General features: G+C 41.4%; 1 protein-coding gene and 1 long non-coding RNA gene across 2 annotated transcripts in view; one reads left to right on the forward strand and one right to left on the reverse strand.

The window, feature by feature from the left end:
* On the forward strand, window positions 1-15,269 carry LOC112561843 (fatty acid-binding protein, adipocyte-like). Its single transcript, XM_025234627.1, has 4 exons — window positions 1-154; window positions 6,326-6,495; window positions 12,143-12,244; window positions 12,695-15,269. The coding sequence occupies exons 1-4, from the start codon at window positions 82-84 to the stop codon at window positions 12,743-12,745; spliced, it is 396 nt and encodes a 131-aa protein (XP_025090412.1). The 5' UTR covers window positions 1-81; the 3' UTR covers window positions 12,746-15,269.
* The window catches only part of LOC112561844, a 25,596-nt gene continuing 17,039 nt past the window's right edge, over window positions 6,928-15,484 (reverse strand). The window contains exon 3 of the long non-coding RNA XR_003098732.1: window positions 6,928-7,322. This is a non-coding gene — a long non-coding RNA (uncharacterized LOC112561844). The remainder of the gene's footprint in view (window positions 7,323-15,484) is intronic.

Consider the following 15,484-nt stretch of genomic DNA (forward strand, 5'->3'; position numbering starts at 1 on the left):
CGCAGCTGACCTGATCAGACCGGCATCTGCCGTCAGGTGCACAGCATTTCCCACACCCAGCTCGGCAGTACCACAGCAACCATGGCGGACAACCTGATTGGTACCTGGGAGTCAGTCAGTGCCGAAAACGTTGATGCATTTCTAGATGCAGTAGGTGAGTTCGTCTTTCCTTTAGTTGCTGAATTTGCTTTAGTTAACTAATTTCTTCCTTTGATATATTAGTTAAACTTCTTCATAAGTAATCTCTTCTTTTGATGTATTAGCCCCTTGGTCGCATTTAATCCAATCCACGAAAAATTGAACCCTAGAGGCATTACAGCTGCCTCGGAGGTTTCTTGTGGACGTATGACGAGAACGTAGTTGCAGAGTTCGGTGTCTAATAGAAGGAGCTTCGCTTTTTGTTTCTGTTCCATAGATGGTCCCTAGGTAGCGCCACTACCTGTTCAAAGTTGCGGCCCATGAAAGGCTTTAAAATACTTAGTTAAAACTGTCGGTTAATTTATATTTCTGTAGTAAGATGGGCTTGTAAAACAAAAATCTCGTCTGTAGACAAGTGTTAGTGTGAGACCGAGTGCGTAAAGGTGTGTCAGCGTACAAAATTTAAGTTTTTATAGCTGAGCTTTTACTAAATTCAAGCTAGGTAGCTGATAATGCCCTACAAAGAAATACACTCTGGTGATCCTGCAACCTACTTCGGCTGGTGATGATGTGTGATCAGTTAACATCATTTCATATCTTCGTGATACATTTATTTTAATGCTTGTCCATTTCAACAGCTTTGATAGCTTAGTCAATAGACATCTTCGTTTTGTCTGCATACATGACGCAGACATTTGAGGATCTGAATCAGAACACTATAGTCCTAGAATCCACATATTTCCCTTTCCTGTCTGTTCCCTGTCTGCGGCACTAAAGGGTCACCAGGTACATCGAAAACCTACAATGACGCTTTGTACTCAAGGAATCTCGCCATCTTGTCATTCCTCGGTGTTGACTACTACATGTTCAGAGGAGTGTTTGCCTTGATGGAATGGGTCTGAAAAGAGCTTGTGTTGAGCATGACTTTTACTTTTTCTCGGTTCTGATGACTTTTTTTCACGATATTATTTCCCTTTGTGTAGTTTGTTTTTTCGTTAACGCTACCTACGCCTCTCTGAAAGTGCTTTGTATTTATTTATGGATGGGTATGTGTTAGAACAAACAAGAAGGTAGACAGGATCGATCGACCGCCAGCCTTCAAGAAAAATAGGAAAATATTACTTTATTTGAATAATATTTGCAAAGCGCTGATTGAAGAAGCATAATTCTTTGTTAGTCTGGTTTAAAGGTCTGGTGAGGAGCAAGTTGTTTTTGCGATGATTGGGTAAAGTGCAGAGCTAAATACTTTTTCCTTTAATCTTGGTGTACAACTCCTTTCCCTTTGTTCTTGAAATACACGCCTACAAACATCAGAAATAGCTCTTCTCCGCCAACTACTGATACCCGTTCTCAAGGTCGTGCTTACCTGAATGTGTTGACATTTTGGAACCAAACCGCGTCAGAAGGAAACTACTCGGAACACAGTACTGGGATGCAAAGTAAACACATGCAGATGGAACACTGCCTTGGAGGTTATGATACTTGTACCTGGCCCGTGCCGAGAGGGGAGGAACTGAAATGTCTTTCGTGCATCTTAACTGCGAAAAGGTGATCAGAAGGTGCACCTCACATTCCACTAAAAACTTCCACAAAAAAAATCCGCCAAAAATTTTGTGATAAAACATTGTAATCGAAACAGAAATTTCTTCGTGTCCCTATCAGGCGTGTCATGATTTCTGTCCAGTCGACGAATGAAAATGGCTGGTGTGACGTTTCAGCCAGTCATAACTCGCTATCTCGCCATCATCTGTCCAACATAAATATTGAACGAGAGGCGAGGGTGTCAACTCAAAGAGGGAATATGATCCATAGCTGGAAATAAAGTTTGTGAAAAACCGTTTTGCTACAAAGTGGAAAGGATTGGCGAGATAATGAGCTACACCTGAGATTAGTTAGTCACACCTCCTGCCGCTAGGCTACAGACCGTTGCTAAAAGAGAGCTGCATCTTGCAGAAGATGCTGCTGGACGAATTTTATGTTACTGTGATAACGTGAATATGTGTACGTATGTGTTTGTCTGTTTGTCTGAGATGATGAGTAGGACATGTTTGTGTATAAGAATATGTTTGTGTCAGCTTGTATAGATGCACTTGTGTGTACGTATATAAACATGCGTGTATGCCTACGTGTGTGTCCAGTCCGTTCATACCGGCTTTGTTGCAGGCCGTTAAGCTCTTTGCTTAATAACGATCATTCAAAGAAAAAAAAAATGCGAGCAATAATGTCATGATAAGAGTTATTGAATAAATCCATTGTTAGTGTTAGCACGCTTCACTCTAGGGCAAAACCGGCCACAAGAGAGTTGTCACCTTCGGGTGCACTGCACTTTACGTGCTTGCTGATGCACAGTCCCAAGCAAAAAAACAAAACAAAACAAAAAAAAAACAGGCTCTTGGCAGACCATGGTGCCCACTCTGCTAGCGATGTCAGCCAGCCAATAACATTAACACCATCAACCCGCACCACCTAACCACAGGCCGCCCTTGATGGGGATGTGGTGGCGGCGACAGACAACTCTTCACACGCGACGAAATGCGCGGTGCCAGGGGGGATAAGTTAGAGAAGAAGAAAGACGGCGTGTGGGAATGGCAGCCTGGCGGGAGAGACTCGCCAAATGCTTTGTTGTCCGGGAGATGTCCATTACGTACCGTCGGGGATGAGAACCGATTCTGTGTGGGGCTGACATTTCAGATCTGTTTTCTAGCGCGAACAAACAACGACTGACCTCGATTCCTCACCCATGTCTCCAATTAAGTGGACATCGACTATCGAACCCCCTTTCCCACCCTCCTCGCTGGAAGTCTTACATTTGGGATGGGTTCCCTATTCTTGAAATCAGACAATGAATAAGATAAATCGTGTTATAATTAATGACTCTCATTGAAGCCACCCTTCTGTTAAAGGTCTTCCCCACAACATTTTAATTTTTTCACCTGACCGATTTTAGCTCTGAGCAAGACGCTATTCCCAAAATCCGAGTGAACCGAGCAAGTTAGATTCTTCCGACTTCAGATAAAAGCCTACAAACACCACCATGCATCAAGAACTTGAAATCATGAAGATGCGAATGTCCAGAAACATTTGTTTCCAGTTCACCCATTGGCTGTAACACTGGACGTAAAAATATTCATGCACCTCGTGGCGTAAGGTTAAAAAAAACCTGTCTGTGTGTTTATGTTTATAGGCTTGTATCTCGAGAACAGGTAACGGCTATTATCTCAGACTGGGGAAATCAATGACATGTTGTGAGCTCTGCTCAGTTATCTAAGAATTATGTCAACATGATAAACCTTTCAGCAGAAGGTAGCTATTAGAGGATTGTGAAATGCTGGCGGGATATGCCGATGGATTCCGACTGAATAACGTAACCCCCAACGAGTGGAGAGACTCCGCAAGAGCTTTATGTTACTGCCCCCAATTCCCAAGGATTTTCCTCCACCATTATCGAAGAGTTATATTTTAGCATTTAAGCGCAGAGGAACACCTTCCTTTCACACTCAAGTCAGTTGTGCCATTAAAAACATCCATTCCTAACATTTACTCCTGCTGTCCCACTCTCCCACACTAAAATGTTTTTCGTATTTCTTTCACTTACCGCCTTATTTTTTGCGGTAAAGCATAATTTTGGGTGCACAGCATGATCGTCGAGATCCGAACTACAGAACATTCATATATATTAAGCATTTCTCCAGATTCTCTAAATTCTCATTCATTCACTTTTTAAAATAAAACCTCTAGTTTCTTTCTTGCTTTTCCCTTTTCAATATTTTGAGTTCTTTTCCCTTTTCGTTTACATTTCATAATTTTCTTGTTTTCTCTTTTTTATACTTGTTTTAATTCCTTCTCTCATTTATTCTTGTTTTGATTCCTTCTCTCATTTATTTTTTTTATTTCTTTTTTTCTTTCTTTCACTTTTCCCTCCTTTCGAATAATTTTTCTTTTCGTTAAATATTCAATTTTCTGTCTTTAAACTTAAAAAAAATTTGTTCTTGTGTCATATTAATACAAACTTCTGTCGGGTAACGGATTCACGGTGGGTTTTTTTTTTCCAGTGCGTCGAACCTTAATAATAGCAAGACAAAACAATACGCACAACACGTCACATTGTTTATAGTTCTCCAATTTACTTATTGACATGTGTCACTGCGCTACGAGGTGGTCGTATAACGCCTTTTGTTCTGTTTTGTTTTTCCTACGAGCTGACGCGAAAAATTCTTTTTCTCAAAATAACGTTTTTCTACCTACGGGAACAAGATAAATGTTATCTAATGGCTGCTTTTCTCTTGAACGTAGCCCCACTTTTCCACCAAGTTTTAACTTCAGAAATTCTTCACAAAACTGTGGCAGGATTTTCCCTTCCTTTTATCCTTGGCTGCGTCCACGCCATCTATGGAGTCCCACAGATGTTCGTATCTCCTTCCCATGCGAAAAAAAAAATCTCGTATCTGTAAATGTTCCCCAGGATAAATGGAAAGCTGTGAACTTGAAGGCACGTTGAGGAACCAAAAAAAAGTGAAAAGGATCGCAACCACCCACCCATCAGCTTTGCACGGGTAGCGTTTAGTTAAAAAGTACACATAAAAAAGGAAGCACGGACCGGCCCCTCCCGCAAAAGACGTCTTTGCCAGAGTGGTTAGGTTCATGTAGAGACAGGGCAAAACACTTTTGCTTAATGTTTTTGAGGAAAGAAAAAGAGAAAAAAAAGGAGAGAGAGAGAGAGAGTGTGGGGGAGGAAGTGTGTGTCAGCGAGAGAGAGAGAGAAAGAGAACATATCTCGAATCTCAGAAGTTTAAAATGTTCTTCGCTCTGCCCCAAGCAGTGAAAAAGTCTGTAGCATCAGAGCGGTGCTGCGTGCCCCCTTGGGGTTAGTATATTTCGTCCATCTTCAGCTTTCAATCAACGCATACACGTGTACGATCAGATTTTTATGGAAACTTTTTCCTACCCATTTTGCCATTCACGATTACGTAATTATTTTTTTAATATCGGGTTACTACACCACTGGTTCTTCTCTTTCGTGAAGTCTTTCTTGGATCCATTAAAATACCAGTCGACCTTCTCAGCGTCGCCATCGTCGACCTTGTTTCTGGGCAGCGCAAACCTCCAACACTCGTCTCCTATACATGCAGTTTAACGAGGCAGATACACACCAGAGAAGCTGATATTCTTGCCTTGCACAGAAAACGTTTCTCTACCTGAGCTTCGGTACTATACCTCTCAGGAAGTTCCTTTATCCAAACGATCAAATTTTGAGACGCACGGCGCACATGTCTGATTCTGACACCAAGCAGCCTGATACTGTTGTCTTTTCAGAAAGTTTGCACACAATTCAAAACCTCTCTTTCAAAAAATTTTGAAAATGACGGCCATAACAGCGTCTAAAGGACATGTCACCACCATGTTTTAAGAGAACACACGAAAGTCTAACTATTTAGGGATATAAGTGGTTTTTTTAAAGGCAATAAAAATTGGACTCTTACAAGACAGAAATACTGAAGCAGTTTAGTCAGAAGGAGCTCGTTTCCTCGGGTGTGAGGTATGCACCGCCAACTGCAGGTGGAATTATTCTTATCGTCTGTCCAGCAGATGTGGCGCACCTACAGAAATAAGCCGGTAGAGAGGATGGTGTACACACCTTGTTTACCCATCCGCCCTACATCCAGGAAAGAACAATCATGCCAAAGCCATGCATTCTGCTTGCACGATAATCTTTCCAACAAAAAAAAGAGTATCACAAGCCCAAGTGAAATGGTGTAAAGTAAGCAGAGAAGGTCACAAGTACTTTTGAGTAGAAAGGCGGTGAGCTAAGCGGTTCGACTTGCCCTCGTCACAGGACGAGAAAAGCAGAGGACAACATACTCCTTCCACTGTCAAGTTCTCGATGATGGCTGAATGGACAGAGAGTTTTCCAGACACCAGTCACATCAGACTCTCATTGGTCATATTTTATTTCTGACTTTCAGCGCTCTACCCACACATCTGCCCAGAGCACCTTGGGAAATACGAAAACTATTAATTAACATAAATGAACATTTATACCGCTATTTCTTATCTTTATTTGCACGGGTTTAAAAAATACACGTCTCGGTGGGTGTAAAGTATCCTAAAGGAGCTAATACAGCTCGAGTAAAGACAAATCACAAAGAGTTAACGGGGAGTTAACACTTGCTATAAAACACCTTTGCAGGTGCGTCAGACTCGAAGCAGTTTGCCCGAGACAACAAGCCCATACTCACTGTAGCCCGGGTGGACGGCGGCTGGAAACTGACCACGAAGATAGGAGACAGGACCCGCGATGTGATTTTTCCCATCGGCAAGGAGGTGGACACGGTATCACTAATGGGACACACGGTAAAGGTAAGTTACATGATAAACATCAGGTCCATTTCTCAAGTACATTTTGTTGGAAAACTATATAACAAACACTTGCCCTCAATAAACATCTTAATGATGAGAACAATTAGTGCTGCAAAACAGTGAAACCCTCTTCCCTTTCATATCCGCCATCTAGCCAACATCGAATGTTTAAACGTGCACCCAAAAAATTGTTCCACAAGCATTATTCCTTATACCAATCAACATAACTGTCAATAATTCGATTTCGTCTGCAAATTTATGACACTCTCCATTATTCCCTGATTCCTCTTTGTGTCTTCTATGTTTGCCTTTTATTGCTCGTCAGCATAGTTGTTTCTCCTTCCGTCTTTCATATTCTGTCCGTGTCTCCTACTTGTTAAAGCGCTGAAAGGCACTCACCTTCATAGAGTGATTGCGTGCTATATAAATAGGACGATTGTTATTACTAATTTCATGCAGTATAAATATTAACACTTTTCTCTAATAAACAATTTAGCCATTTATAATAAGCACTAGCTCTTCTATTCGTTATTTTGTACGATAAGCAGAAAGACATTACAGGTAAGCATCTTAGGAATTATAGTAATTAAAACAATTGAATTGATATAGTATTTCCATGATCTCTGTATTTTCACGATCATCCCCTCCTCCATGCTGACGTAATCCCTCTCCCCCACTCTTCAGCTTCAAGCCGATCCCTTACTTGGTGGTTTGCTGTGAAAGACCTTTGACCTTGCAGTGATTTCACGTAAATAGCAGCATAGGTTGATGCTAGGGAGGCTTCAAAGGCACTTCGAACTGGTTGTCCGCCGCTCGTTCTTTCCGACCTGCGAGAAATTTTGAAAACGAACATTCTTATAAAACGGTGGCCTGAATGTTTACTTGGTCTAAAATCATGCAGCCGTGTTTTGGTGTCAGGCAAAGGAAGCAGACCCGTCATGAACACTGTCTGTATCTGCTGTTATAAACACTGTCTATAGCCCGTGTTCAAAGCAGCGCAAAGGCGGCAGGAACCATGTGTGTAACGCGTCGCTAGGCGCCTAGCTGGCTGGCCAAGGCGAAGCAGTCAGCTAACACGCACGTGAAACGTTAGCCGCTTAACTGATGGCCGTCAGCTAGGGCCTAACAAGGACGCTGGGAAGACTGGCAAGAACGGCTGTTGGCTGACTGGCTATAACAGATGGCGTTGAATCTGGACCAAAATATCTACGATTTCCAGCGATGAGGGGAAATAAATCAGATGTTTTCTTCGTCACAAGGGTAAGTAGGTTCCTGTAAAGTGCTTCGGGTAAAACCACATCCCCAAGTTTGGTGCTTCTATATGTTTGTTTTGTTTTGTTTTTTTATTTTTGTTTTTTTGTTTTTTGACGGGGCTATTTCTGATTGCCGAAATCAGAGTATTTCACTTAATTGCTTGCAAAGAAAGTCTGGATTTAGTTTTTTTCCAGTCTAAAGTCAAGACTGCACACGACGATCTTCATCGTATTTCTCAACACCGAAGAGAAAAGGCATTCAACAGTTCTAGGACGGAAACTAGAGGTCGTCTGTAGTTCTTGATCATGTGTTTCATTTCACTTTAGTCGCACCGTGTAAAGTCAGCTTTAGCAGTTCTACCATCTAGTGCTTTGATGTTTCATATCTCAAAGAGTCCGAGAGAAGGAATGTGCAGAAGACAAATGTGTTGACGACCAACGGGAGACGAATGATAAATGAGGTAGAGGTTTGTACATTTCAACGGAGAGTTGAAAAACTAAGTGGTAGGCATATGAAGAGATGGACGGAAACGAAAGATTGAGAATTATCAAAGCTTTGACTGATATAGTCGAAAAACGTTCGAAAATGTTTACGAATTTCCTTAAGCTAACAGCTGTATTTGCTTAGCCATCCACGACCAATTTACTGCCAGAATTTCCTAAATTAGTTTTTACGGTATATTAAGAATTCATTTGTTTAGGAATGTAGTTTTTTTGTAGTTCACTGGTACACGTACCATCAATAACATTCGGCGGAAGAGCAAACCTCGCTAATTTGGATACGGACCACAAACGGTATTTAAAAGATCTCTGAGATGTTAAACAACCTACAGCAGTATACGTCGAAGCAGCTCACAGGTTATGCGAGGACAAATAAACAAAAGTAAACCCGGTATTTATTGCACTTAATACAGACAGCTAATATAATAAAGTCCTAACTCTACCAAAACCTTTACTATTTTCACCCCATGCTAACTGTGATCAGCTTAATTAAAGAAAGTAAGATTTCCTATTTGCACCCAGTCTTTAGATCAATCCGCTGATGACATTCTGTGTAGTTAAGTTGGAGCTTTTCCAAGGAATGCCCCACCTGGTTCTGTCTCATGTCGAAGCTTTCCGGTTCCAGAAAACTCCGTGTGCACTTTCGTCAGTGCACCTCGCTCACCGCTGACCCATCTTCGTAGGTGCTAGGTAAACAACAGGGCCGATGGCGCCACCTACAGGAAAAATGCGTGGGCGTGCGTCAGGTAACTCCACATCATCACGGCCTGTATTCTCGGGTCTCTCTACACAGACGTCTGGCACGAGAGTCTTTGTCCAAAAATAAAATAAAAAAAAGTATGGCTATCGTCGGGAACCGGAAATTACACTTCCTCCCAAGACAAGTGGAATGAAAGGAATTAAAGAATATTAAGCAGAACCTCGAGCAAAATGTCTTGCCCGCAGTCCTCAGAAACCATCTGCGTACAGAGAGCCCTCCCTTTGGGTTTTCTCCTCTCCTCTGTCATGCTTCTGTTTGCTTCTTAGAGGAGGACGACCTGAGGGAAGGGTGTCAGCCTTTGAAATCATCTTGTGTGTATGTAGATGGACGGTGTGCGTTTGTTTAGCTGCCATGTTTAGTCTGCGCTGAAGCAGGCAACACATGGAGGGTGTGGTAGACACTTTGTAGACAGCGTGAACTATCATACAATTCGAGGATAGGTCGTTTGGATTCGGAAAACAGACCATTGAAAGCGGGCTCCGCTTAACCGTGAACACAGTAAAAGATCAAAAATTTAAACAGTTTATATACCCGCAGCAATGTGTTGTTAAATATTTTGTCATCCGGTTTTGCTATCTAATTTTTTCGGTATACTTTTCTACGATTTGTGTGTCAGCAGTAAAGTGAACTGACCTGGGTTGTTTATTATCTTTTCAAACGATGTTCTCGACAAAACAACGGTGTTTATGATCAACTTTAGGAGGTTTCAAGTTACAGTTCTGTTTGTTGAATGAAAAGAATAAATGAAGGATATCAAAGGACCTTACCATAAGCACACCTAGTTTAGTCTCTTTCTTTCTCTCTCTCTCTCTTCCTGCTTTCTTTCTTGGACGATTAGTGAATACAAAATAAACGTATGCATGTTTCGAAAATTTTGGAAAACATATGATTCTATTGATAAAGCATTTTCATGACGAGCACTTTAGAAACAAGTACACAAATTTATAAGTAGAAGTTTAATCACATGTGTGAGAGAACAGTAATAAATAAATGTTGATGTCTTTGATCGTCAATTTGGAACGGAACTGTTGATGCAGTCCAGGCTTGTTTTCCTTTTTCGCCAATGAATATGTCAGAAAAATATTAGAGTCTGGCAGACACGGAATACACAAAACACCTAAATAGACTGAATGATCTCTACTCGCATGCTTGAACTTACAAATGACAATTTGTTGTCGGATACACCAGATCATTAGCTCAATATCCTGAGATATTCTGCAGCATGATTAAACTCAATGCTTGTGCAAATTTAAATCAAAGGAAACTTGATCTTTTTAAAGAACAGAAGATATTAAGTTAAAAAATATTGAAAGTACGGGGATAAAAAAGTGATGCAGGTGAATGAGGTGTTCTAGACACCGCCAGACAAAGTATTAAGAACGCAATAGCAGATGTACTACTCTGATGGATGAGAATCATTCTGGGCTCGGTGTTTGAATCCCAGTTGATAGGTGATGGACAAAATGCCTTCGCAATCTGTTTTTACCACTATCGTCAGTTTTCTCGCCGTTCTTATCAAACCACCATTCGCCGGCCGAACCCTAACTTGATGTGGACGTGCTGGGAAGGTATGTGTACGTCTGGATGCGCTGTTCTTGGCTGGAGACTCAAAATAAAAAAAAAGTTTAACAGAAAAGACCCCCAACTTGCCGCGATATGGTGCCATAAGCACTGGACGTTCGTTTCACGTCTTTCGGCTGTTTGTTTGGACGAGTCTTCAGCCACCCAGCGAAAGGTCTTGCGAGAATCCCGCCCTGTTGGTTTTCGTATACAGGTAAGGCTGACACAGGAAAGGTAGATAAAACGAAATGCTGGAGGGGGTTTGGGATGGGTGTGGGAGGGACTGGAGAAGTTGAACTCGCATCGGGATGTCGACGATGTTTGGAGGACTGCTTGTAAGGAGATGCAGGGAGAAAGCAGACGGGATGATAAGCGTGCCTGTCTGGGGGATTGTGCATGGCTGACTGTGAGGAAGATACCTGCTTTGGTTCAGAGACTGCGGGCAGGGTGGGGTGACATGGGGAGGACGGGGGGCGTTACTGCACAGCAGTGAGCAAGGTATGGCGAGCGCGTGAAGCGGCAGATAGGAAGTAATTGCACGCAACAAGCTGCCGGTAAGAATCCATTTAATCAAGATGCTTCCGATGAGTACCAAGCAGTGGTGATAGGTGGATACCGACCGTTGGCCCTTTTTTATCGTCTGGCTGCATCCCCGGCATAGAGAGATGAGAGAAAGAGAGATGTGTGTAACGACAGAGAGATGTGGAATACAAGAGAGATATCTGTCGTCTCGAAGTCTGAAGTCTATCTGAATCTCACCTTTAACAAACATACACATAAGACATAAGACATAAGACACTGCATCGAGGAAGCAGCTTACATTTACTTGATCGTTTGATCGCTCAGCAACAACATCTGTACATTAATGTTAGGCCTAAAGTACACAAATATAAACTGTCCAGACTTTCGGAAGAAACTTATCCATCTCTTTCTCTCACTCACTAGATCTGTGTGTGTGTGTGTGCAAGTTTTAGCCTGTGTACTTGCTAAAATTATTTTGGACGTGTATGCATATATGTATCGGTGCGAATGTCTATAGCTGTAGGCATGCTCGTCTTTGTGCGTGTGAGAGAGAGATAGCCTTCTACGGACAACTTAACACTCACGAATTCTTGTTCATCAAATTTTAAGCACTCACAGACTACTGCATGCCAGCGCATCCGAGATGAGATCGAATGAAATGAGATTAAATGAATATTACATGGGAACACCTAAGCGCCACTTTCGAAGGATTCGTTTAGTCTAGAAGTTCAAACATCAGTTTCAAGAAATACTCCTTAAGTATCACGTGACAGGGAGTCACACACAAAATACAAATAGCCGTCCTTTTTATTCCGATATCAACATCCACCCTAACGTGAAAATTGCATATAATTCTCCTCAGAAAAGGAAAGCATCATTCATGCCACAAAAAGTAAAAACATAGGTCATCGCTGGAGCAGATGAGATTTTTCAGCTATTATCCTATTCAAAATAAAGGCTAATTTACTAGTGATCAGCTCTAGCACATTGCATGGCTGAAAATTTTGTAATGTTACAGATAAAGCTCATTTTCTAACCGATCTGTCTACAGTCCGTTCTCACCGAGGAAGGCGGGCGACTGGTGGAGATCCAGAAGTGGGACATAGGTGATGTCAAGGTGGTGCGATCTCTTGAGAATGACAACCTTGTCACTGTACGTTGTACCTGCTTCATGACATTGTGCTTTTTTAATACTACTGGTCATAATCGTAGGGAGACGAGAGTAGAAATCTCATCAAGAAGAAAGAAAAACGAATGAAAGAAAAGAAAAACTTGTGCAAGTGATCTCAAAACTAATTTGCAGATAACGTTCTTAAATAAATATGAGGAAAAAAAACGTGAAGTTTCTACGAATATCTTATTTTAAGCGGCATATCTGCGCTTTTTCATTAATGACAATAATACTCTGTCAACTGTATGGTATATGTGATACTTTTAGGGCGCCAAGAAATTTGTGGAATATGTGGTAGAAGTTTAGGATATTCTCAATCAGTGGCACAGTTTTAGCATCCCCCAAAAATGTGATAGTGATAAGACGACAGGCTGTGTTTGAAGACACGAGGAAGAGTTCCGCTCACTTATTGTGTCATGTTTTCTGTTGCAGCAAACGTCCATCAAAGATGCCGTCGCTACCATCAGGTTTAAGCGCGCCTAATTAGCAGCAGTAACAGTAACAACAATAAGAACGCACAGGTTATGCGGCTAACAAGAAATTCAATAACCACCACTACCCTCAAAATATAATTAATCCCCTCAAACCACTGACTTGTTTTCTTTCTTTGTACAACAAATCATTGCTCTTCGCTAGACACTTCTGATGTCTGAAAATGTGTAAAATGATTTTTAAGCAATTTCGTTTTCTCATTATTTTCTTTCCTTTTCTCCCTTAAAGGACTAGCGAGCGCACAGTTTTTGTTTTTTTTTTCTTTCAAATAATTAAGCTTAAAGGAAGTCACTATTTCAGCAAATCTCGGAGAATACCTCACTTCTGTTCTTGAGATGCACACCTACAAACATCTCCATGCACATAAAGAGTTCAAAATCGTGACGTCATGTTTGTACACGGATACGCCTTTTTAACACATAATCTCAACTTCCCCACTGGTATTCACGGGTATTTCGAGAAGAAAATAGCTGGTATTTGTCCACACTTGGGCGAATTGTGTCTTCAACTAACCCTTACTCAATCATTCAAACAAACAGTGCGCTAACAACTCTTTTAAGGGATAATTAATGTCAAGCTGGCTGGATAGTAACTTCAGATTAGAAATCACAGGTGCGCGCTAGTGATTACGTGACTTTCTGCTAACCAATCACCTCATTCCGAGTAACACACACGAGAAGCCTGAATACCACAAACTAATTTAAGACGAGAGGACCACAATTGCTTTTTCCGGTCAGTTTCGTTAGAAGTCTCCTTTACTGGTGGTGATATGAAACTCGGCTAGAACACCACCGGCACCTGGAATATTCCGCCACCTGCAGAGCAATCCACACTGATGACATCACTAAATGTTGGCAGCAGGCACATGCCACGAGTAAAAAAAAAGGTTCGATTCCACCTCATCGGCATTTCTTGCCTGCAAGCTATTTGCTGTCAGAAAAAAATAATGAGGACGAACATGCAGACGGCACGTCCTGGAGACAGCTTACCGGATGTGGCATTTGCTCGTTTTCACCTGCAGCATGATCCCCGCATGAAATGACTCCCGACATTTTCTAGCTGTCAAGCACTCCTACTTGTGCGGACAAGGTTCAACATCGTTCACTGCTCTGCACTGCCGCGCAAACCAACTTGGTTTTTACGGGATGTTTGTGTCGCTTACAACCACAACCGACAGCGCCTTCACTCGTCATCGACTGACCGGAAATGACACGTGAATGACAAGACTCCTTCACTCCCACCACGTGTTCTTAACATGCAAAGCGATGCGAGGAAACAGATGCAGAGGATCCAACCGTTTTTAATGGCCTTCTTGTTCCGGCTAATTACTAATTTGAGAATGACAACTTTGTCACTGTAAGTTGCAAGTTTCAAGGCGATCGTGTTTTTTCTTCATACTGCTGATCAAAGTTTGCTAAAGATTTTATTTAACATGCTTCAGGTAATTTTTGTACATGTTTTTGCAGTTATGTATAAATTAATAACATTGTGACATCGGTGACATGGTAATGCTTTTTGTATATAACTTATTACTTTCATGAATTGCTATATTATTATGTGAAATATAACCTATTACTTTCTGTACGCTTTATTTGTTTGCCTCCGAAGTCAGGGAAAGAATACCTCTTCACTAACAAAAACACTTTCGATCTTTAAAAAGCCGCTAAGCGTTAAAGAGATATCATTTCAGTTGCCAATGAGAAGACAATCCCTACAGGATAGAGTAATTTATTCTGGTTCTCTATTCCCGAAATATAAGATTACAGATTATGACTTCATGTCATCTGAGGGAAGTAAATTATCCCCCTAAATAAATATGGGGTTAGCGAGAAGATGAGAAGGAAGACCAACAATTAAAAGTGATGTTCAGATTTCCCATTTCCCAGCGGTCAGACGGCGCCTGAGGCTGTGCCTCACAAGTCTACCATTGTGAACAGACTCACAAACAAGGCGGCGTTCACGCACACCTCATAATCGCCAGGCAACACTACCAAGTGGACAGCTTGTCGCAGTCCTACTCTTCTGTACTCTAGTGCCAAACGTGTTGGGAGTTATTGTGGTTTGTGAGCACCATGAGTTACCTAATTAGAAGACTTACTTTCTTTGCGAAACCTTTGTCAGGTCCGATTACGCTGCACAGAAGCCGCTGTGAAGAAGAGCTAGGTGTGTAATGATCGTAAGAGGAAAGGCTATGAGCAGAGTTAATCGAATGGATTAATCTAGAGTAGTTGTTGACATCTGTCCTGGGCGCTTTCATGGGTGCAAACTGTCGCTAAAAGGAATGGAGGAGCTGAAGGATTCAGCAGTGAGACGTCCTAATTTGAAAGGTCGAGAAGAGACAACTCCGCTTAATATTCTCAATGCCTGCATGAGCTTTTGGTTTTGGTAATTATTGTACCAGCTATTTTCTGTTTGAGTTAACAGGATACCTTTGTTCTGACATCTTGCTTTTTTAATTATAGATGGAATATTTGTATGACCAAAATACCGCCGATAAATGTGCTTTTAAATTTTATACTTTGTGAAATTTTATTTGTTATGTGCGTATGTTTAAAATGTTGGACAGTATAAAAACACAAACAAGAATACGTTGTCATGGGCAGACCACACACACACTTACCAAAAGCTCGCATCAAAATGGTTTGGTAAGCAATACTTTTATGCAAGATTATAGTACACACTGCTATTCTCAGTTCGAATCATTCTGCTTGTTGGCAAGAACATAAGAAA

Source organism: Pomacea canaliculata, linkage group LG4 (assembly GCF_003073045.1).
Source record: "Pomacea canaliculata isolate SZHN2017 linkage group LG4, ASM307304v1, whole genome shotgun sequence".
Taxonomy (NCBI): Eukaryota; Metazoa; Mollusca; class Gastropoda; order Architaenioglossa; family Ampullariidae; genus Pomacea; species Pomacea canaliculata.